Genomic DNA, 22,811 nt, shown 5'->3' with positions numbered 1-22,811 from the left:
AGAGGGGGGGAGGCAGTGGAGTGGTGACAACTATCTCAGCCAGGAGCAAAGGCAAAGGCCCCACTCACTGCCCGCCAGCCTCTTCTTCACGGTTTGGAGGATGCCGGGACTTCCCCCTTCTCCCCCTGACATTCCCTCTAGTCCTGACTGTGTGGGGCAGTGGGTGTCCAGCTGCCCCTCTGCATAACCTGATGCGGGGCCTCATGTCCCACCCAGAACCTCTTGGAGCTGGTGGCCCGGCAGACTCGCCTCAAGCACCTCCAGGCTGTGAAGGACGGGAGGTACGTGTTCCTGTTCCGCTCCAAGCAGTCGCTGCTGGCCGAGCACAGGCGCCTGGACAACCGGATGGCCACCATCAGCACCATCCTGGACCAAGTGAAGGACGAGTACCCCCAGTTCCAGGAGGCCCTGCTCAAGGTCAGGGAGGCCATCGCCAGGAAGCTGCAGCCGTCTGGGCCCCCCTAGAGAGCAGCCTGCCCCCACCCCGCACCCGGAGCCCAGCATGCCGTGTGCCAAGGACGGGGCACGTTTGCATCACTGAAAGCCTCTTGCACCCCTGTTGGAGGGGCAGGTAGGCCAGCGCTGCAGATCCAGATCCTCCCAGCCCCCAGCGTTTCCAGTGGCCTTTCGGGGAGTCTTGCACCCCACGCAGGCCCACCCGGGTCGGGGGGGGGCGCCCACCTCCACCCTTGGGAATGACCAGAGGGGCCCGCGGTGCCTCCTCCGGGTGCGCGGGGTCCAGGCGGAGGGTCAGCTGCAGGTCCCACCCCGGGGTGCAGCGGGAGCGCCCCGCCCCCGCCCCCAGTCCGGGGCACCTGCCGACACCCCCCCCCGCGGCTCCTCCGCGGCCTCCTGGCCTACAAAACAACTTCAAACTCTGAGCATTAAAATAAATCATTTTCTGAATGCGGGAGAAAGGAGTATTTATCGGGGAGCGCGTCAGCACCAGGCCCCGCCCGCCCCGCCCCGCCGCGCAGGTGCTTCCGGCAGGTGCACAGCCCCCCTCCTGCGCTCCGACCCGCCAGCAGGGGGCGCGCGCGGCCCGAGGAGCGCTCCCTCCCACCCCAGGGCGCCTGCGCGGGCGGCCTGTCACGCGGCCTGTCACGCGGCCCGCCCCGCCCCCTCCGGCGCGTGCCCGTCAGCGTGGCCGGGGCCGGGGCGCGTGCGCGGAGGCTGGCGGCGGTGGGGGTCGTCGGGGAAGGAGCCGGGCCGGGCGCGCATGCGCGGAGTCTAGCGGGGTTGGGCGGGGGGGCGGGGGGGCGGGGGGGCGGGGGGGCGCGGAGAGGGAGACGGGCCGGGCGCGCGTGCGCAGAGGGGAGCGGGGCCCGGGCCGGGCGCGCGTGCGCGGAGGTGAGCGGTCCCGGGGCCTCGGGGGTCCCGGCGCGGGGCGGGGCGGGGCGGTCGCGGCCGCAGCAGCCGTTGGACGCGGCCGATTCTCTGCGACTTTGCTGGTGGAGAAGCCGAGCGCGTCGTGCCGGGTCCGCGGGCGGCGGGCCCCCGGGGACCCCACGGTCACCTCCGCGCCCCGGGGCTGGGGGGGAAACTGAGGCACATCCCGGCGGGGGTGCGGGGTGACCCAGGGGTCAGGAGCCGCCTCCCCGACGGCGGAGTCCCGGGGCCTCCCGGCCTGCAGCGCCGCTCGACCTCCCGACCTTGGGCTTTTCCCCATTTGTGCACAGCTCTCGCCCTCTGCAGGGTGGAGCCGCGGGGGGGGGGCGGGGCGCTGTCCTGTGGCCCCCCCACCCCCCACCCCCGCGCTGCTGGGCTCCGAGGGGAGGCCGGGCACCGCCCACCTGCTGCCTGCCTCCTCACGATCACAGGTGTGCGTGTCCAGGTGGGGCAGGTGCAGCCAGACCGCACTGAGTCCTCGTCCCAGGCCCCCGCCCTGGGCTCCTGAGACCCCCCAGCCTTGGCAGTCGCGGGGTCTTTCATTCGCTAATAAAGTGGTGGCTGGGCCTGTGCACAGGCTCAGGGCGGGGCCTGGTCCCCTGAAGCGGAGGCAGGAACCCAGGCTAGGAACTGTGGGCCTCCCCACCTGTCCCCCTAACCTCCGGGGAGCGCAGAGGAGCTGCTGATGGGGCATCACCAACGACCGATGATTAATCAGCTGTGCTCGGGTAACGGAACCAGCACCAGTTGAGGTTCTGAGAGCCTGTGAGCTGGTGAACCCTTTTTTAGAGCGGGAGGGAGGGAGGCCCCCCTGGGGAGGGCGTGGAGGCTCCGTGTCCCCCTGCAACCCCACGTCCTCCGGCAGCTCCTGAGCGGGATCCTGTACAATAAATGGGTAACAGTAGGTAAAGCCCTTTCCTGAGTGTGCTGTGAGATGTTGCAGCCGGTTACCCAGTTGGAGGGGGGGCGGGGGGTGGGGGGCAGGGGGCGAGCCCTCGAACCTAGAGCCAGTTATTTGGTCAGGAGTGTGAGTGGCAATGTGGGGCCCGTGACTGGGGTCTGCACCCGCGGGGCTGAGGCCCCCGCTGTGGGGTCTGTTCCGACTGCAGGAACTGTGTCGGGGTTGGAGTGAGTCGTGGGACGCCCAGCTGGTGCCTGGAGATTGGGGCAGTTGGTTGGTGTGAGGGAAGACCCCACCTGTCTGCTCCAGCTGTGAATGATCCACTCGTGCCCGCCGTGGCCAGAACGTCCCAGGGGTCCGGTTTGTGTGTGTGACCGGCTCTGACTCCCTCGGGCCCTCGTGCTAGGGTGTGGCGTTTCCCCAGTCCTTGTGTGCGTCTTGGTGGCATGAGGGTGCGAGCGTCCTGCAGGCCTCCCACTGCGCGGAGCTTGCATGCATCGGCTCCGGCTCCCACAACACCAGGGCCAGCCACCTCTGGGAGACCTGGACCCGCGAGCGCCAGCTTTGGTTCAGGTTCCCCCCCCGCTCCGCTGTGGACCCCATGGCCTCAGGGAACCTTCCTTAGTTAGCTACAGGGCTGTCCACCGGCACCTGACTCCCCTGTGCTCAGAGTTGCCGGGGGTGTGACAGCTCCCCCCGCCTTCCCTGGCAACCTCCCCGTTTTCTCTCGAGAGAAAGGACTCCCCTAATTAAATCCTTGCACGTTCAGTCTTGTTGGGATCTTGCTCCCAGCAGCTTTCATCAGAAAATATTTAGAATATACAGAGAAGCACCGAGGAGAACAGGCTTCCCTCCAGGGGAGCCAGGCCAGGTGCTCCACACCTAACCGCAGGGCCGGGGAGGGGCTTCCACCTGCCAGGTCCCGGGCCGTCCCGCCCCTGCGGCCCCCCTCGCCCCATAGCCAGCCCGAGTCTTCCTACCAGGCTGTAGCCACAGGTCAGCAGAAGAGGGCCCGAAGGAGAGGAGGGACAGCAGTGGGTCCCCCAGGGGCCCTTCCACCCGTCTCTGCAGAGCGGGGCTCACTCTCTTGGCGTGTTGTCACTCGCTCATTATACCCGTCGGGCTTCCACGCACGTCTCTCCGTGTCATTCAGTTATCATAGGCTCATTTTAAGTGCATTCCATTCGTGAGCACTCACCGTACAGGGTATTTTGCAACTCCTGCTTCGGGGCTTTCTCTGCTTTCCCTCTTGCCTTCCCTGCCGTCTTCCTAAACGGCGCCCCGAGCCTGTCTGTCCTCACCTGTCCCGCTCTCTGGGCACACCTCCCGCTGTGTGCCGCCGGGCCAGCCACGGGTCCACATCTGGAAACTGCTGTGAGAGTCCCCGAGGGCCCCCGGCCACCCCATCCCGCCTTCCTTGCTGAGCCCTGCTCTTCTCTCGGCAGGCCTCCAGGACCCAGCCCGCGGCCCGCAGGTGCCACCGACCATGGACGCGAGGTGGCCTCCCAGCTCCCGGCCCCTGCTGGGGGTCTGCACCCTCGTCTGCCTGGCCACCGCTGCCTTCCTGGGCCACGTCCTGCTCCGTGACTCCTTGGTGGCTCCCCAAGAGCAACGGCGCTTCTCCCAAGGGCCCGAGCAGCTTTATCATGCTCACCAGCAAGGAGCCCGTAACCCAGGCCCCCAGCCCAGCCCAGGGCACCCCGGCAGGCCCCGAGCGGCACCCACACAGTGTGATGTGCCCCCCAACAGCCGTTTCGACTGTGCCCCGGACAAGGCCATCACCCAGCAGCAGTGTGAGGCGCGGGGCTGCTGCTACAGGCCCGCGACGCCCTGGCCCCAGCACCCCCGGATGGGACAGCCCTGGTGCTTCTTCCCACCCAGCTACCCGAGTTACAAGCTGGAGAACCTGACCACCACGGAGACGGGCTACACGGCCGCTCTGACCCGTAGCACCCCAACCTTCTTCCCCAAGGACATTCTGGCCTTACGGTTGGACGTGCTGCTGGAGACGGAGAGCCGGCTCCACTTCACGGTGGGCAGGGGCCGAGAAAATGGGGGCGGGCAGTGGACGAAGATGGAATCTACGGGGTGTGGGTTTAGTGTGCAGATGGGTTTTGTGCCTTCACTGGGAGCCCCGGAGTGAGCGCAACAGCTCTACGCTCAGGGAGCCGTGGTCACTTCTAACCTGGTTAGAAGGTTCTAGAACATGCTCTAGAGGGCAGGGCACCACGGAGGGAGGTTAGGTCTCCCCCAGGAAGTGACATCCCACCTGCAGTCCTACAGGACAGGAGTCAGCGGGCGGAGAGGTGGAGGAAGGAAGGGGGAGCGTTCTGGGCGGCGGGCAGTGCAGTCTGATGATCGTCCGCCCGTGAGGCCGGGACCTCTCGTCCGATTTATTCCTTGCGGATCCCCAGCCCCTGGGACAGCGTCTGGCACGTAGCAGGTGCCCAGGAGAAATCCGAGGACTGGGTGTGCGGAGGCCGAGCCGAGAGAGCCCAAAGCACACGACTCATAATAATTTTAACGAAGTAATTTATGTGTAACGGCCAGGCCTGTGTTTAGGGAGTGATTACTGCGAGGCAGGCACAGCTGAGCTGCGTGCTGTGACCTCTTGGCCACCCTGTGACGGTCCTGCTGGGGGGAACAGCGTTGCCAGATTTAGCAAATAAAAATTCAGGATGCCAGTAAATGGGAATTCCAGGAAACCAAGGAACAAGTTTATTTTCTTAGCATGTGTCTCATGCGATATTGGAGATGGCCTGAAAAGAGCTGTTTCTCTGGAATTCAGAGCACCTGGGTGTTCCGTGTCCCACCTGGCTAGCCACACGGGGTGCTCCCCGGCTCTGCACCTGAGGCCACGGAGCCTCCGCTGACCAAAGTGCCCGGGCCCACATGCCGGGCGGGCCCCGTTGGGGTTTGCGTGGGGTCCTGCGCCCAGGAGGGTGAGGGCCTCACGGCTCCCCCGTCTGACTTCCAGATCAAAGATCCCACCAACAGGCGCTATGAGGTGCCCCTGGAGACCCCGCGGGCCCACGGCCGCGCCTTGGCCACACTCTACAGCGTGGAGTTCCAGGAGGAGCCCTTCGGGGTGGTCGTGCGCCGGAAGCTGGACGGCCGGGTGCTGTGAGTGCTGGTGCTCCCCCCCTGCCCCCCGCAGGCCTCCTCACCACCCCCCTGCCGGGAGCCTCCCTCAGGTCCCCCGACGACCCCCGAGGAGTGCCGGCTGGGGTGGCATCCTTGGGGGGCGGGGGGACGTTTGGCAACGGCCCCGCTGCGCAGAGCAAGCCAGCCCCCGTGTCACCAGTGCCGGGCCCGAGAAGCCACAGTCGGGTGGGAAGTGGCGCCGCCACCCCGGCCACATCCCCTCATCGCTTAACCTTATTTATGAAGTCCCGCGTGTCACTAAGGCACCTCAGGCATCCTGTTAAGGCCACGCACCCCAGCATCTCAGGAGTATGCGGTGACCGTCCCCACCGCACAGACGGGGAGACTGAGGCAGCTTGAGCCAGGGCCCCGCATCCACACTGTTGGCCACTGTCTGTTTTGCATCCCCCTGGGGCTTGCATCCCCCTGAGACCTTAGGTTTGCCCGAATCGTTGCTGCCATCTGTGCCCCGGGGAGTCTTCCCGCTCCCCCGGAAGCTCGCTGCTGGACCTCCAGCTCCTCCAGCGGTTCTGGGCTGCAGCGGTTGCCCACGGGGTCTCGGGAGGGTCAGGAGGGAGGGAGGGCACCGGCCCGTCGCGCCCTCGCCTCCAGGGGACGCGTCACCCCCACCGCCCGTACCACGCCTCGGGGACTGGAGGCACCAAAGCATCTTGGAAGCCGCTCCTGGACTACTCCCAGGTGGTGGCCGCTGACTCCCAGCGCCCGGCTCGTCCCCTCCCAGAGCGTCCCCTGCCCGGCTGTCGGCGGGGACAAGCACGCTTGCACGGGACGTTCCCTGTGCGCTTGGCCCGCACGGCCCCACGTCCACGCATGCCCCGAACTGGCCAGGCTCCTGCTCATCACAGGGCTGCATTACGGGTTCGGAGATGACCTCGGACCAGCCTTGGTCTTCAGAGAAGTCACCTCCTGGGATGCGGATCTTTCTCTTGTGCCCATTCCTGGCTGAGCCATGTCGAGCCGCCCCCAGGGCTGACACACTGGGGAGAGGCAGTGAGCGAGGCCAAGTCCAGTGCTAAGAAAGTTCTGGAAACGAGCAGAGCGGATGCAGAGGGCAGGGCTGGCTCTGGAGGGGGGCTACGAAGGCCTCTGGAGGAGGCTGACCTTTGAGCAGAGATCAGAGAGAGATTTTCTGAAGCCTGTAATCAGATTGTGGTCCTGAAAACACAGACGCACGCACAGATACGTCCTGCCTGGGGGCAGGCAGGGTGCCATGACGGGCCTCCCGTGAAATCAGCATTAATCGGTATTTCGTGCCCCATCTGTGGCTCCTGCCGTGCCCTCACCCTGGGCAGCCTCACGGGGCCTTGGCCACCCCTGGGGGGACAGCTCTACGGGCTCTGGTGCAGGACGGGGCCGTGGTCTGGGAGCAGCCTGGCCCTTGGGAGGAGCTTGAGGGCACAGCTCCTAGGACTGAAAAGCACAGCGCCTGCTTGCGGCCACGGCGCATGGGGCAGTTCCCCCGTGGATGCCCACCCGGCGCATCATGGGCATAGCCGGGTAGTGCTCTGGGAGTGCTCCACCCCTGGCTCTGGTCCTGGGGGTCGCCGGGCCTCCAGTGCCCACTCCTGCCCCAGGGCCAGTGTGTCAGGGAGGTGCCGGGCCACCCTGGCCCTCCTCGGGGTGCCAGCCCAGGGGTCTCTCTGGGAGGGTCCCTCTGGGGGTCATCGGGCCACCACCGCCGATGCAAGGCCGCCTGGGCTCTTCCTGCAGGCTGAACACGACGGTGGCCCCCCTGTTCTTCGCCGACCAGTTTCTGCAGCTGTCCACCTCCCTGCCGTCCCAGTACATCGCTGGCCTTGCCGAGCATCTCGGCTCCCTGATGCTCAGCACCAACTGGACCAGGGTCACCCTCTGGAACCGGGACATCGCCCCCTCGGTAAAGGGGGCAGCACGGAGGGGAGTGGGGGCGCCGTGGGGTGGGGACGCTAATGTGCCGTGTCCACGTGCCCAGCCCAACGTGAACCTGTACGGGTCCCACCCTTTCTACCTGGCGCTGGAGGATGGCGGGTCAGCTCATGGGGTCTTCCTGCTGAACAGCAATGCCATGGGTAAGCAGGGGGGCCGCCACCCCTAACAGCAGCCTGTCCCCCCCACCCCCCCGCCGCCGTGTCCCGCAGCCAGTTCCCCGGAGCCCCCAGGCCAGGGCCTTCCCCGGCTGTGGCCACATCCCCCTCCATGGGGGAGCGTGGGGCTCTGCACACCTGTCCCCACAGGTTGGCGGTAGGGGCCTGGGGCCGTGGGCAGGGCGTCGGGCCTTGTTACCCTCCCAAGAAATGAGTCCAGTGGGCAGTGCCCTTGAGGGACACTCTGGGGGCCCACTCTGAGCAGAGCCGGGGGGCGGGGGGACGTCCTGGGGTCTGGCTGCTTAGCCTTCTCCTGTTCTTCTCCAGGCTCTTCGGGGAGTCAGGGTGACTGTCCCCAGGCCTGAGCAGCCTGCTGCTGGCCTCCCTGGGTGGGACGTGGCTCTTGTTCAGGACGCCGAGGGGCCGGGGGGACACGCGGGGATCTGTTCTGAGCCCAGGGCTGCTCCCCGCAGACGTGGTCCTGCAGCCGAGCCCGGCCCTCAGCTGGAGGTCGACAGGCGGGATCCTGGACGTGTACGTCTTCCTGGGCCCGGAGCCCAAGAGCGTGGTACAGCAGTACCTGGAAGTCGTGGGTAGGCCTGCTCCCCGGCCTGCGCCGCCCCGTCTGCTCCGCGGCCCCGTGCTGCCCCCCTGCTCACGCAGTGTGCTCGGCTGCAGGCTCCCCGTTCATGCCACCCTACTGGGGCCTGGGCTTCCACCTGTGCCGCTGGGGATACTCGTCCACAGCCATCACCCGCCAGGTGGTAGAGAACATGACCCGGGCCCACTTCCCCCTGGTGAGTGCTGGGAGGGCCTGCGGGGCGGGGGGTGGGGGGACGCGCCCCCCAGGCCGGCTGCAGGGGTCCCTGTGCCGTGGCTGCAGGACACGCAGTGGAACGACCTGGATTACATGGACGCCAGGAGGGACTTTACTTTCAACAAAGACGGCTTCAGGGACTTCCCGGCCATGGTGCAGGAGCTCCACCGGGGCGGCCGGCGGTACGTGATGATCGTGGTGAGTGCCCCCCGTCTCAGGCCCGCTGAACTCACCGGCTGGTTCCCGGGGGTCCCTGCCGGTGAGGGGATATCAGACTTACGGACGGGGCCCTGCCGTCCAGTGATGTCCAGCCCAAGGGTCCCTGGAAACGCGCATCGCTCAGGATCCACTCGGTTGTAGGTCACGTGGACGGCTTAAAGCAGGGGGGCTGCCCTCCGCTGCCATCCCCCAGTGCTGGAGGGGCCGGGCAGCCGGAGCCAGGGGGGCCTCAGCCGGTTCCCCATCCCGGGAAGGAGGGCAGGGCTCAGGGCAGGGCTTTGGGGCATTTGCTTGTCCTCCCTCAGGACCCGGCCATCAGCAGCTCCAGCCCCCCTGGCAGCTACCGACCCTATGACGAGGGTCTGCGGAGAAAGGTTTTCATCACCAATGAGACGGGGCAGCCGCTGATTGGGAAGGTAGGGGGGTTTCTGGGGGCCTGGGGTGAGAAAGCAGGTGTCCCCAGCCGGGGCAGGTAGGGCAGGGCACAGGACACTCCTCAGGAAGGGGACGGCATTCAGGAAATCCTCACCTGTCCGTGGGACAGTGTGTGTGGGGGTCACAGCTGGAGGTGACGGGGGCTCCTGACATGGATGCCACTGCAAATCCTTCCATGGGGTGGGGGGGGCTCTGGGTGAGGGTCTTGTTGTCCCCCAGGTTCCCGAGGTGGGGTTCCCAGACTCTCCCAGGGGGCACCCAGCAGAGTCCCCAACTTCCCGTCCAGGGTGTGCCCACAACCAAGGGGCAGGGGGTCCCAGCCAGGGGCGGGGAGGTTGCCGGGGGTGTAGGTGTGTGAGACCTGGTTCTGGGGCCTGTGTCCGAAAGCGAGGCCTCAGCTGAGCCCCCGCGGCCCCTACCACCTCCACAGCCCTTCTACCCCCAGGCAGACGAGCGAGGCCGTGGCTCTGGGGGGCCTGGTCTTCCCTCTGGCCTTTCCTCCAGGTGTGGCCCGGGTTCACTGTCTTCCCCGACTTCACCAGCCCCACGGCCCTGGACTGGTGGCAGGACATGGTGTCTGAGTTCCATGCCCAGGTGCCCTTCGACGGCATGTGGATTGTGAGTGTCCCGTGGGCTGTGGATCGGGCCCCAGCCTCCGCCCCGGGCAGGCCGCCCACCACCAGGGCCTCTCTCGCAGGACATGAACGAGCCATCCAACTTCGTGAGGGGCTCGGTGTATGGCTGCCCCGACAATGACCTGGAGAACCCGCCCTACGTGCCCGGTGAGCTCTCCCGCCTGCCCGCACTACCAGCTGCCTGAGGACTGAAGGCTCGGATCAGGGGTTTTCCTTCTCTGGCCTGGGAGATGAGAAGGCATCCTCTGTGAGGAGCTGTTGGGCACAGCCCCCCGGGAAAGGGGAGGGCAACCCCAGGAGGAAGGTCAGGTTGGGGAGACGTCAGCCGGGCGACGCAGACCGGGCACCTGCCGCTGGGCGTGGCCCTTCAGAGGGAAGGTGTTTCGAGGTCAGGGACAGGGACGGGGAGACTTGAAATGGGTCAGGAGCAGGTGTTGGTGAAGTCGGCGGTCGGCAAGGGCAGATGCAGCATCCACCTTGTCCCTGTCCCTGGAAAAGTGGACACCCCACGTTCCAGGGGGGCTCTGGGGGCGTGGGGGACACCAGCCGGCCAGCCTCCCCCTCTTCCAGGGGTGGTTGGCGGGACCCTGCGGGCAGCCACCATCTGTGCCTCCAGCCGCCAGCTGCTCTCCACGCACTACAACCTGCACAACCTGTATGGCCTGACGGAAGCCATCGCCTCCCACAGGTGAGGGGCTCTCAGGGCTGCTCCGTGCCCCAGAGGGGGAGCCGGTGGTGACCGCACAGACACCCCAAGGGAGCCTGAAGGGGCACCTGTCCTCCCTGGGGCAGCCTGATGGTTCTGGCGGAGCCCCACCTCCCTCCCTCCTCCCAGCCTTGGCTCCCGGCTCCCCGCTGCACCGCCAGGTGAGGCGCTGGGCCACTCGGGCTCCCGGGCAGCCCCGCCCTGCATCGCTCTGCCCCCCCCTGCTCTGCCCAGGGCCCTCGTGAAGGCTCGGGGGACGCGCCCCTTTGTGATCTCCCGCTCAACCTTCGCTGGCCACGGCCAGTATGCCGGCCACTGGACAGGGGACGTGTGGAGCAGCTGGGAGCAGCTCTCGTACTCTGTACCAGGTGAGAGCACCTACCAGGGCGGCTGCTTGGAGGGGAGCATGGGCCCAGAACCCAGTGCCAGGCTCAGCTCAGCGAGATGCTGCTGACTCACTGGGTGGGAGGCCGGCAGGTCTTGTGCACCCATGCACCTGTGCAGGTTGGCTCACCTGTGCACCATGCACCTGTGTGGGTCGGCTCACCTGTGTGGGTCGGCTCACCTGTGCACCCATGCACCTGTGCAGGTGTGCAGGTCAGCTCACCTGTGTGGGTCAGCTCACTTGTGTGGGTTGGCTCACCTGTGTGATTCAGCTCACCTGTGTGGGCTGGCTCACCGGTGCACCTGTGCACCTGTCCGGGTTGGCTCATCTATATGTCTGTGCACCTGTGTGGGTCGGCTCACTTATGGTGCTCTCCTGCTCTGGCGGGCAGTAATGGAGTTTCCCAACATTCCCATCTCCAGTTCACCCCGGCCGCTGCCTACAGAGCAGTCAGGTTCTGGCCTCTCCTCTCATCCTGTCCCCCTGGCGACCACATGCTGAGCCCAGCCCGCAGGCGCCGTCCACCCCACCTGATTATGCTCCAGAGCCCTGATGCTGCTGCGCGCCAGGCACAGCGACGGCTTGGGAGCTCTGGGAAGGGGCCGGGGTCACCTCCCAGGGTCACCACACGGCAAAGCCCCAGCGGGAGGCTTCCTGGTAGCAGTGGGGCTGCTGCTGTGTGGGGCACATCTGCAGACCCGGGGGCACGGGGAAGCCCCGCCAGGCAAGCTCTTGGGGGAGCAGCTGTCTCCTCCCAGAGCAGGGCCCAGGCCCCCGCAGGCCAGTCTCCGAGGCCGCTGGAGAGGCCGGTTCCCGCTCTGTGCCCACCCCTCGGGCTCCTGGGCTGTAGTCCTGGCGCACGGCGCACGGCTCTTTAGGTGGCAGAGGTCACGCAGGTCCCAGCCCCCATGGCTCTGGGCTGGGTGGGCTCCTGGCCATCAGCTCCTAGGCCCCGAGGGGCCCCTGAGGAGAGGGAGGGCCCAGCGCAGCCTGGTCCTGCTGAGCAGCGGTGGGTGGGCACTGGCTCGGGGACCTGGGGCCACCTGACCCTCCAGCCACTTGAGCCTGAGCCCCAGCCTGACCCCCCGCCCCCCAGAAATCCTGCTGTTCAACCTGCTGGGGGTGCCGCTGGTCGGGGCCGACGTCTGTGGCTTCCTGGGCAACACGTCAGAGGAGCTGTGCGTGCGCTGGACCCAGCTGGGGGCCTTCTATCCGTTCATGCGGAACCACAACGACCTCAACAGCCTGGTAGGGGCCGGGCAGGGGGCGCGGTCTGCCCTGGGGCCCGGGGGTCCCACCACGGGCGCGGGCGGGCCGGGTGTCCCGGGGAGAGGCGGGGACCTCACGGCCCCAGAGCCGGTGCTCCCCTCCGCCCCCCCTCCAGCCCCAGGAGCCCTACAGGTTCAGCGCGACGGCGCAGGAAGCCATGAGGAAGGCGCTCGCCCTGCGCTACTCGCTGCTGCCCCACCTCTACACGCTCTTCCACCGGGCACACGTGGGGGGCGAGACCGTGGCCCGGCCCCTCTTCCTCGAGTGAGTGCCCTGCGTCGGGGAGCGAGGGCCCACGTCCTGCCCCAGGGGGTGTTCCCCAGGCCGAGGAGCCCATGCAGCCGAGGGAGGCGAGGCTGAGCCCCAGGCCGACCCCCCTTCCCGCCCGTGAGACTGCGGCTCAGGGCTGGGGGCATTCCAGGTACGGGGCACCCGGCTGAAGGAGCCCGGGTACAGACCGGGCCCCCAGCTGGGGAAGCAAGCTGTGAAGCCATCCCGGGGCTGGCGTAGGGGAGGAAGGACCAACACGGAAACCCAGCGACATCCCCCAAGTAGGACTCAGACACATGCAAAGGCGCCGTGCGCCCAAGTGCCGTCTCCAGTCAGGGGATCAGAGGAGCCCCGAGTAGTAAAACTTGGTCAGCCATTTGCAGAAATCCCTTTATCCCGTCCTGAGGTGCAAACCTAAGTTCCAGACAGATTACGTACTCAGACATCAAGGATTCAGCTACAGGAAGTTCCGCGGGAACACAGGCCGACGTCCCCCAGCGCGCGGCCAGGAGACGGCTTGCTGAACCTCAGAAGCAAAAGGCAAAGGGCAGGGGGTTGAGTTTAGGAACAAATACTCCTCTGAACGCAAACAGAACAGCTGGCCTCCCCTCAGCGCGGGATCAGGAAGGCCGATCGATCAGCGCAGACGCCAGCAGCACCAGCAGCAGCCAGTGTCCCCGTCACGTGGCGCAGCTGGTCAGTTAGACCAGGGTCACCCTCCAGCAGACGAGCCTCGGGAAGAGAGGGCAGGAACCCGCCACGTCCGACCCGGAGGCCTCTGGCTCCTTGGGCTTCCCTGAGGGCCCCTCGGAGGTCACCAGGTCCACACGCCCGCCCCTCCTGTCTGCAGGTTCCCTGAAGACCCCCACACCTGGACCGTGGACCGCCAGCTCCTGTGGGGGGAGGCTCTGCTCATCACCCCCGTGCTCGAGGCCGGGAAGGTCGAAGTGACTGGCTACTTCCCCGCTGGCACATGGTACGACCTGCAGACGGTGAGTCCTGGAGACCCTAAAACCGGGGAGGATGGTGGGGGACCAGAGGTGTCCCTCCCCCTTGCCATGCGGGCATGGGCCAGATGGCCACCCCAGGGCCTTGGCACTGCCCCGACTCTTCGTGACGTGCTGTCTCCAGGTGCCCGTAGGGGCCTTCGGCAGCCTCCCGCCCCCACCTCCAGCTCCGCTCATGTCCACCATCCACAGCAAGGGGCAGTGGGTGACGCTGCCAGCCCCGCTGGACACCATCAACGTCCACCTCCGGGCTGGGCACATCATCCCCCTGCAGGTACCTGGGCGGAGCCCCCGAACCTATCTGTCCAGCTCTGGGGCTGCCAGGACCCCACACTGTCCCTTCAGGAGAGGGTCCACCCCCAAATCCTCGGGCAGAGAGGACAGTGTCTGAGGGTCGAAGATGAGCAGCGGAGGGGAGGCCTGCAAACCTCTGGGGGCCTCGCATGTCCTCCAGCGTGTCTGCCTTGGCCAGTGTGGTCATCCCAGGCACCCAAGCCTGGCGGCTGTAGGCTGCCGTGTGGATCCTGGTTTCTGCAGCCAGAGAAGTCCCTGCCCGGTGTCCCTCCTGTCCTGATCTGGGACGCCTCTGCCAGGCCTCAGACGGTGACACATGCCACCTGCTTTTCCAGGGCCCTGGCCTCACGACCACAGAGTCCCGAAAGCAGCCCATGGCCCTGGTCGCAGCCCTGGGCACAAACGGGGAAGCCCGAGGGGAGCTGTTCTGGGACGACGGGGAGAGCCTCGGGGTGCTGGAGCGCGGGGCCTACACGGAGGTGGTCTTCCTGGCCAGGAACGTGAGTCCCAGAGCTGCCCGGGGTGGGGGGGCGCTGTGGAGACCCCATCCCCAGCTCAGCCTTGTGAAGGGAGCAGGGCCTGTGGCCAGCCACCCCGACTGGGTCCCCGGGCACCTGGGGCGCCCTGAGGGTGTGCGCGGGGTGTGCTGCCGACGAGGCCGCACCCCGCGGGGCTCCCTGGGCCGCCGGCCGACACCCCGGTTCTGTCTCCACTCGGCCAGGACACCATCGTGAACGAGCTGGTACGTGTGACTAGCGAGGGGGCCGGCCTGCAGCTGAGGAAGGTGACCGTCCTGGGGGTGGCCGCGGGCCCCAGGCAGGTCCTCTGCAACGGCGTCCCTGTTGCCTTCACCTACAACCCTGACACCAAGGCAAGAGCCCACAGAGCCGACGGCCGGAGGGCTCGGGGCGGCTGAGGGGTGCGAGGTGCCGAGGACGCTGGGCCCTGGGGCCAACTGGGCCCGGCCGTCCAGGGGTGGGGATAGAGGGGACCACGGGCCCCCTTGCACCCTGGGCCCTGCCCCTGCCGGCGCCTGCACTGATGACAGTCAGGTTTAAATGGCAGCCCCCGCAGGCAACGCCGGTCCTCCGGGCTCAGCCGGGGAGGAGCGAGCAGAGGCCTCCGGGGCCGGGCCGCCCGCGCACCACGCACCCAAGCCCGGGGCCTGTGCCCAGCGCTCCCGGCCTCACCTCTGATGGCCAGCGTTTACCGGTCAATTTTTATTTTTTTTCCCAGACCCTGGACATCCCCGTGTCACTGACGATGGGAGAACAGTTTCTCATCAGCTGGTCTTAACCTGGGGCCGGTGGGGCACTGATCCCTTACGGAGCGAGATGGGCTTCGCCGTGGCCTCAGCACCTGCGCGTTCTTGGTCAGGACGTGGGGGGGCCTCGGGGTCAGGAGCACTTGCCCCTCCAAGCCGTCTCCTGCCGCCGACCTCCCTCCAATACCCAGATCTGCGTGCGCGTCTACCTCCTGGGACCTGGGGCTCTGGGGCTCTGGGCCAGCAACGTGCCTGACAGGTTTTCTGCACAGACCCGACGGCAGCGCCCCTGGGGTTGCCTGGTGTGTGCAGTGTTGTTCTGGAAGGTTTACCTCTCTGAAGCCCGTCACTGGAACGTGCGTGATGTCGTCCGCCACCAGCTGCCTGTCCGTGACGGCAGACGTGTGCTTGGGATGAGGCTGTCGTACCTGCACCCTGAGCTCACGGCATGGACGGCCAGATGAAAGTCCGATGAGAGCCGGCCCGGGAACTCGGGGGGTTCACGGGACACAAGGAAACACTTGATCTTAAGTGCAATTATCTTTAATAAAAGGGACATTGCAAGCAAGCTGCTGGTCCTTCTGGAGGTGCCCAAGGGCCATGGGACGCTGCCACCCCACCCTCCCCGGGCTCCTGGACGCCGGGGTGGGGCACGCAAGTGGTGCCGTGAGCTCTGACGGCAGCACGCCCCCACGCCACCTTCCAGCGCGCCTCACCCTTCTCTCCGGGACTAGAGAACGTCCCATGGGCCTGGGGTCCGAGGCATGGGGTAGGAGGTGTGCCCCCACGCCCCATCCCAGTCAGCACGGGGCTAACACTCAGCCTGATTCCTCTGAGATGCACCCACGCTGTGCGTCCCCGCTTCACTGCCGAACACGCCCCATCGTGTGGATGTGCCGGTTTGCTCAGTGGGCCTTAGGGCTGGTTTCGATTTCCCACTAGTTTGAATAAAGCTGCGTTGAGCAATCATGGACAGGTCTTCATTTCTCTTGGGCACGCACAGGGTGACAGGGTCAGGTCGTTGGGGGAGCTGTGGGGTGGGTGTGACTAATGTTCTAGAAGCTGCCAAACTGCTCTCCAACGTGCTTGCACTGGGCCACGTTCCAGCGGTGAGTGGCAGGCAGTGCTCCGCACCCTCGCCGCCACCTGGAGCCGTCTGCTCCCCTTCAGCCGTTCTGGCTAGAGTGGCTCTCGAGGTGCCCTGCGCACGTCCCCACGGCTCAACAATGCCGAGCATCTTTTCACGGATTTAGATCTATCACAAATCTCTGGCCTTTTTAACCTGGACTATTGGCCTCTTAGGAAGTCATATTACGTTGTTTATATATCTCATTGCTTCTCCATTGCTACTGTGACAAGTCACCACAAACTCAGCAGCCAAAGCCAGCACAGACTGACTTCGTCATGCCGCTGGTGGCCAGAAGGGTGGCATGGGTCTCACGAGCCTCATCGGGTGGCAGCAGGGCTGCTTCCTTCCCGCGGGCTCTGGGGGAGAATCTGGTTCCTTGCTCACTTCCGTTCCACGGGTTTCTGAGGCCTGTCCCCGCCCGCTGTGAGCCAGACGTTGTTCGAGGCTTCTATTTTTTTTTTTTTTTTTTTTTTTGTTCGAGGCTTCTAGAGGCTGCTCTTCCTCTTGGCCATGCGATGGCAGGTTGAGCCCATCAGATCACTCTGCCCGACTAACGCCGGGGACATGACTTTTATTTTTTAATTTTATATTTTTTAAAGATTTTATTTATTCATGATAGACATAGGGAGAGAGAGAGAGGCAGAGACACAGGCAGAGGGAGAAGCAGGCTCCATGCTGGGAGCCCGACGCGGGACTCGATCCGGGACTCCAGGATCGCGCCCTGGGCCAAAGGCAGGCACTGAACTGCTGAGTCACCCAGGGATCCCCCCATGACTGAGTTTTATTTTTTATTTTTATTTTTTTTATTTTGTATTTTTCCATGACTGAGTTTTAAAAGCTCACGATGGGCTTCTGGGGGGCGAGTGGCCGGGCGGGCTGCCGAGCACACAGGGAGGGAAAGAATTGTTGAGTGGCTGCTCTGGTGCTGGGCTCTGGTGGTCGGTGGACTGGCCGCAGCCTCACAGGCTGCCCTCCCGTGCCTCGCCAGCGGGCACCCTGGCCATGGGCACCTATGGGGTGTGTGGCGCGGGACCACGGGGCAGCGGCATGAAGGTCACATCGCTCGACGGGCACCAGCTGTGCAAGATGCTCTGTAAGGAGGCGGCAGCATGCTGCGTGGTGCTCCTGACTGCCGCCCCTACCGGGCCCTACCAGGCCTCTGCCGCCGTGAGCGTTCACGGCTCACTCAACATCAACCTCAACTCGGTGGTGCCGCGGCGGCACATGTGGCTGCTGCAGGAGGGCAGCGGTGGGGTGGCCGTGGTCGTGCTTGCCCAGGGCAGCCACCAGTGCCAGAAGCTGCGCGCAGAGAGCACCACGTGCATCGAGCTCACTCCCCACTCGCCCGCTGGCCCGCGGGTCTATTTCCTCAAAGGGGGATATGAGACTCTGAATGTCCTGAGTGCTGTGTGGATGTACGACCCATTTCACAAGAGAAGGCAGACACCGAGAAAGCCCTCGTGAGCCAGCGTGGGAAACCAGCGCTCAACATCAGCTACAGGCCAGCCTACGAGCAGGGCGGCCCCATCGAAATCCTTCTGTTCCTCTACCTTGTGCCTACCATGCACCCAAGTGCGAGTTCCTCGCCAACCTGCCCATCACAGCCCTGCTGAATGTCTCACGGCGGACTTCCAAGTCCTGCACGACCCACCCACATGACAAATGGATCCGCGTGGAAGAGCCACACAGCCGACATTAGCTCCTGCTTTCAAGAAGCACTAGACTTGACTGTGTCGGGGAAAAGGGAGGCAGGTCCTGGTCCACTGCGAGGCTGGGATCTCCCGCTCGCCCACCATCTGCATGGTTTACCTCACGAAGGCCAAGCAGTTCCGCCTGAAGGACGCCCTCGATTACATCAAGCAGCAGCGGAGTGTGGTCTCGGCCAACTTTGGCTTCCGGGGCTTTGGCTTCCAGCTCCTGCAGGAGTCCGACATCCTACCTTCCACACCTCCGGCTCCTTCCTGCCAACGGGAGGCGGCCGGCTCTTCATTCCTCGCCCATTTGCAGACACTGAGCCCTGACGCGCAGGGTTCCTACTGCACCTTCCCTACCTCGGTGCTGGCACCCACGTCCACCCACTCGACGGTCTCCAGCTCGGCAGGAGCCCCATGGCCACAGCCACATCCTGCTAAAACCGGGATGGGGGAACCAGCCCAGCCTCAAGAACAACTATGATTCTGCTTTTTTAATTTTTTTTTATTTTATTTTTATTTATTTATTTATTTATTTTATGATAGTCACAGAGAGAGAGACAGAGACACAGGCAGAGGGAGAAGCAGGCTCCATGCACTGGGAGCCCGACGTGGGATTCGATCCCGGGTCTCCAGGATCGCGCCCTGGGCCAAAGGCAGGCGCCAAACCGCTGCGCCACCCAGGGATCCCCTGATTCTGCTTTTTTTAAACTCTGTGGACATTTCATACCTGTGCAATAGTGAACACCTCACTGGCCCGCTGCCCCAGTGGGACAGGGAGTGGTCACCAGGCTTGCAAACGAACTTCACACGTACAGCGGGGATAGGTTTTGGGGACCGAAGGAAGGCCAAGCCATCATGAGAGCACAGCGCGTGCCGACTACTGTACTTCAGACCCCCTGCCCTCTCAGGACCGCCCAGGTCCTGCACCTCCAAGCTCGCCTTTTCATTTCAAGCGCAAGGCAATGAATACCCACAGCAACGTGGGAGAGAGCGGTTGCTAGACCAGGAGAAAAGGCAGTTAGGAAGCCAAGTTGTTCTGAAGGAAGCACAATTTCCACCTTCCTTTTGTAACTTTGGCAGTCTCCGCATCTGTCTCTTGCTTTAGGGCACAAACTGATCACCACCCAGTCAGGAAAGTAACCCCCCCAGGGTGCGGAGGGACAGGATCGAGATGCTTATTTGAACCCTCACATGGTTTTGAGACTCCTTCTTGGGTCCCGTGTGAAGGCAGGTGGTTGAAGTAGCAAGACGCTGACCTGTCTGGGTGTCCTTTCCACTCGGGGTTCTTCCCTGACTTTGGACTTCGCATGATTCTCATTCATATAGAACCTTTCTCACCACCGCCTCCTCAAAGCATCTCTTGTGTCATTCGAAAAGAGCTCTTCAGACCTTAGACCAAAAATCACCCCTTTGACGGGGTAGCCGTGGTGCCACGAGCAGATTTTGTAATGTGGTACTTCTTTTTCTTTTTAAGATTTATTTATTTATTTATTTATTTATTTATCCATTCAGAGAGAGCGAAAGAGAGGCAGAGACACAGGCAGAGAGAGAAGCAGGCTCCATGCAGGGAGCCCAACGTGGGACTCGATCCTGGGTCTCCAGGATCACACCCCAGGCTGCAGGCGGCGCTAAACCACTGCACCACCGGGGCTGCCCGGTACTTCTTTTTTTGTCTGCAGTTTCTCTCTCCAGGGGAAAAGGCAATAATTTCCTAAAATCCATATGAATGTGAAGAACAGCAGTACGTTACTGGGTGTTACTGTTGTTTTTTATAGTGCAAAATAAAAAGATTAAAATAAAAAAAAATAAAAGGTCACGATTAGTTTAGGCCCACGTGGACAACGCAGGATGATCCCGTCCCAAGATCTTTAGCCACATCTGCAAAGTTCCTCTTGGCCATCCAACATGACACGGTCCCAGGCTCCAGAGAGTAGGACCTGGGCATCTTCGGGGGTCTGCTCCACCCACCACATTAACAGCCGTCACGTGCTCTGACTGTATGACCTCCGTCGGGTTCGTGCTTCTTCCTCCCAGACTGTGGTTTGCCTTATTTTCACGATGCCAGTTGAACAATAAAAGGATTTAACTTTGAGGAGTCTGATTTATAATTATTTGTGTCCGATTAAAGAAATCTTTGCGACATTCGCGGTCCCTAAGACTTTTCTCCTGGCTCTCTTCTGGAAGTTCTTGGGCCTCACATCTCAAGCTACTTTTTGTACATGGTTAAGAAGGAACGATTGAAGGTGTGTTTTGTGCACGTGGCTATCCAACCGTTCTGGCCTCTTTTGTTAACAGCAGCATCCTTCCCCACCGCACTGCCGCAGCACGTGTTGAAAACTCCTCACCATAAACCTGTGGTCTTTCTAGACGTCGGACCGTGTTCCAGGGCTGTGCGGAGTCCGCCTTTATGCTGATGCCGCACGGGCCGCCGTAACTTCGTGGTGTCCCTGCTGTTAGGCAGAATCTGCCACTGCTGGCCTTCCCCAGGTTGTTTGGCTCTGCTGGGTCCTTCCTATTCCCACAGACATTTCAGAAGCAGCTAGTCAATTTTTGCCCAATTCTCTGGGGATTTTGATCGAGGCTGTGCAGACTGCAGGATGTGGGGAGAAGCGACACCTGAACCACCCCATTCCTCCAATCAGGACGGCACCTCTCGCTCACGGTCACTTCCCACGGCGATGTCCTGTGGTTTTCAGTGCACAGAGCTTACGCACCTCCCGTCTGATGGGTCCCCAGGACATGGTCTATTTGGAGCTGCTGTTTAACCCTTTACCCTTCCCTCCACAGGTGTTCGCTGCTAGCACGCAGGAGTACAAGTGAGTTTTGAATATTGACCTTGTATAGGGCTACGTTTCCTCAACTCAGTGACTGGTGCTAGTGGCTGTGTTGCGGACTCCTTAGGATTCTCCACACGAAGGATCGGGTCATCTGTGCATAAGGACTTCTTCCTCTCCACCTGGATGACTTTTGTCCTCTTTGCTGCCTTGCTGGACCCGCCAGAGCCACCGTCCGAGGACCCTGTGCCTTTATCCTAACAGGGTTCCTGAGGGCAACTCCAATTGTGCATTCGTCTATTTCTCCTTGCAGTTCTATCGGTTTTTGCGTTGCGTCCACACTGAGGACTGTCACGTTGTTTCTGATGAACTACCTTCCCGTTTATGCCCCTGGTGACATTCTTGACAGCAAAAGCTTTGTCAGAAGTGGACACGCCCGCTCCAGGCTCACTGTGGTTCCTGTGCTCCTGTGACAAGTGTCCCCCATCTTTTCACTGTTCACTTACTTGCGCCTTCATGTTTCTTGTAAGCAGTGTACTGCTGTGTCTTGTTTTAGAACCCAATCTAACAATCTTTTAACTTGGGACTTCAGACAAGTTACTTTCCCCTTGTTCATCCCCAGTTTTAAGTATAATTTTACTGGAGGAGGTGTCCGATTCCCCATCCAATCTTTGAGACGTACCGCTCATACACAACTCACCACTTTAAAACCTACCACTCCGTGATGTTTACTGAATTTAGACTCGCACAACCACTACCACTACCCAAGTCCTGAACGTTCCCATCTTCCCCCGAAGAAACCCTTCCCCGGAGCACGCACTCCCCGGCTGCCCTCCCCAGCCCCTGGTAAACCATCACCGGCTTGCTCGCTGCCTAATTCACCTGTTTGGGGCATCTCACAGAAACAGAATCACACAGCACGTGGCCTGTGGCTGGCAGCCCTCCTGGAGCAGGTGGTTGCAGTCTCCCCGGAGCTGTGGCAGGTGTCAGCACCACGCTCCCCTGACCTGCTAGATAATATTCATCATGGGCACTTAACCACACTTCCCAGTGGATGGGTATTTGGATTATTTCTACTTTTTAGCTATTAATCACTAAAAATAGCTACTGAATATTGAAAAATTCAGTACTGAATGTTGAATGGCTTTGAACATCTGCCTGGCAGGGCGTGGCAGCCCCGATGCTTCTCTCAGTGCTCAGCTGCCATGGGACTCAGCTACACCCATTAGGGCTGGGATGCCAGTGTCCCAGCTGCCCTCCCGACATCCCCCACCTACTCGCACCGATGCAAGTGCTGCAGCTCCCCTATAAGCCCCCAGTGCCCAGCACTCACCCCCCTTCCGGTCCTGTAGTACGCGGTGGGGAATGCACGTGTGCACCTACAGTCCAGACTACTGCTTAAGGGAAAATGACTTCCTCAATTTTAATTGCTCCCCCTGCTCGGAGCCAGGCTGCTTTCCAGAAAGTCTGTACCTATCAACACCACCACCACGTTTCCCACACCCTTGCAACACTTAGGGTTATTAAACCTTTGCTAGCCATAGAGCACACCTGGGCCACCTGAGGTTGGACGTTTTCGGGACTACCTGAGTTGCTATCTTTCTTAGACAACATTTGAGCTCAGCTTCTCAGGCGTCTTACCTTCCAGCTGGCTTCCTGCCATCTCCTCCCCGGTCACCGCTGACGCCCCGCGTGTACCCCCTTTCTCCTCTACCGTAACATGGTGTGCTTAGTCCAGAAGTACAGCTGGCGGCAAGTCCTTCCTTCCAGGGATCGGCCCAGGGCCCCTGACCTTGTCCCTCTGCACCTGATGCACACATTGGTGGCCACCTGAGAGACAAGTACTTGCAGTCTCACTCCGCCTCCTGATTCCCTCCCTCCCGCCCCAAAGACATGGGACCCGGCACTGAGGACGGCTGCTGCCCATGGCCACGACCGCAGCATCAACAGTCTCTGCCGCCAGCACGGAAACGCCCTGCACACAATGCCCTGAGCCGGGCACGGTCTCTCCGGGATGGAGCTCAGAGCAGAAGTCCCCTTCACAAACAGAATCATCTGATGACCTGTCGTAGGTGAAGCTGTCCACAACCCGAGCATCTGCAGTGCTATCATTCTGATCGACGGGAGGACATCTGCAGAGGTGTCTACCATTCCATTTACCACTCGAGAGACCAGAGAACAGGGCAAAAGGCCTGACCTGTTGCCCAAGATCACACTGCAGGTGCTAGAAAAGACTGTGGCACCGTAAGAAACGTCCATCAAAGGGCCCCCGGCTGGCTCAGTTGGTGGAGCGGGTGATTCTTGACCTTAGGGTGGCGAGTTCAGGCCCCACACTGGGTGTGGAGATTACTCAAAGGAATATTTTTTTTTTTAAAAAAAAACCACGTACGTTAGC

The 22,811-nt window shown here is 62.9% G+C and overlaps 2 protein-coding genes and 1 pseudogene across 5 annotated transcripts in view; all 3 read left to right on the top strand.

The window, feature by feature from the left end:
* CCDC40 (coiled-coil domain containing 40) overlaps nucleotides 1–886 on the top strand; it is a 40,068-nt gene extending 39,182 nt beyond the window's left edge. The window contains exon 20 of the mRNA XM_025468232.3: nucleotides 217–886. Coding sequence (XP_025324017.1) covers nucleotides 217–465 — 249 coding nt within the window. The 3' untranslated portion in view covers nucleotides 466–886. The remainder of the gene's footprint in view (nucleotides 1–216) is intronic.
* A 408-nt stretch (nucleotides 887–1,294) lies between these two features.
* GAA (alpha glucosidase) lies at nucleotides 1,295–15,790 on the top strand. 4 transcript variants are annotated; one of them, XM_049113846.1, is made up of 21 exons: nucleotides 1,384–1,478; nucleotides 1,967–2,117; nucleotides 3,736–4,322; nucleotides 5,268–5,413; nucleotides 7,166–7,331; nucleotides 7,407–7,503; nucleotides 7,992–8,111; nucleotides 8,197–8,315; nucleotides 8,402–8,533; nucleotides 8,860–8,970; nucleotides 9,494–9,607; nucleotides 9,687–9,771; nucleotides 10,195–10,312; nucleotides 10,565–10,698; nucleotides 11,812–11,963; nucleotides 12,100–12,248; nucleotides 13,105–13,246; nucleotides 13,386–13,535; nucleotides 13,891–14,055; nucleotides 14,277–14,426; nucleotides 14,792–15,790. In XM_049113846.1, exons 2-21 carry the CDS (start codon nucleotides 2,075–2,077, stop codon nucleotides 14,849–14,851), a joined length of 2,940 nt encoding a protein of 979 aa, XP_048969803.1. In that variant the 5' UTR covers nucleotides 1,384–1,478; nucleotides 1,967–2,074; the 3' UTR covers nucleotides 14,852–15,790. The 4 variants fall into 4 exon arrangements, 3 of the variants coding, with proteins under 3 accessions (XP_025324029.1, XP_048969803.1, XP_048969804.1); XM_025468244.3 differs by lacking the exons at nucleotides 1,384–1,478; nucleotides 1,967–2,117 and adding an exon at nucleotides 1,295–1,350; XM_049113847.1 differs by lacking the exon at nucleotides 1,967–2,117 and having other exon boundaries at nucleotides 1,459–1,478.
* A 1,015-nt stretch (nucleotides 15,791–16,805) lies between these two features.
* Nucleotides 16,806–18,080, top strand: LOC112673016 (dual specificity protein phosphatase 5-like; annotated as a pseudogene).
* Nucleotides 18,081–22,811: the final 4,731 nt, after the last annotated feature.

This window comes from Canis lupus, chromosome 9 (genome assembly GCF_003254725.2).
Source record: "Canis lupus dingo isolate Sandy chromosome 9, ASM325472v2, whole genome shotgun sequence".
Classification (NCBI taxonomy): domain Eukaryota; kingdom Metazoa; phylum Chordata; class Mammalia; order Carnivora; family Canidae; genus Canis; species Canis lupus.
This window is presented reverse-complemented; position numbering and strand designations above follow the sequence as displayed.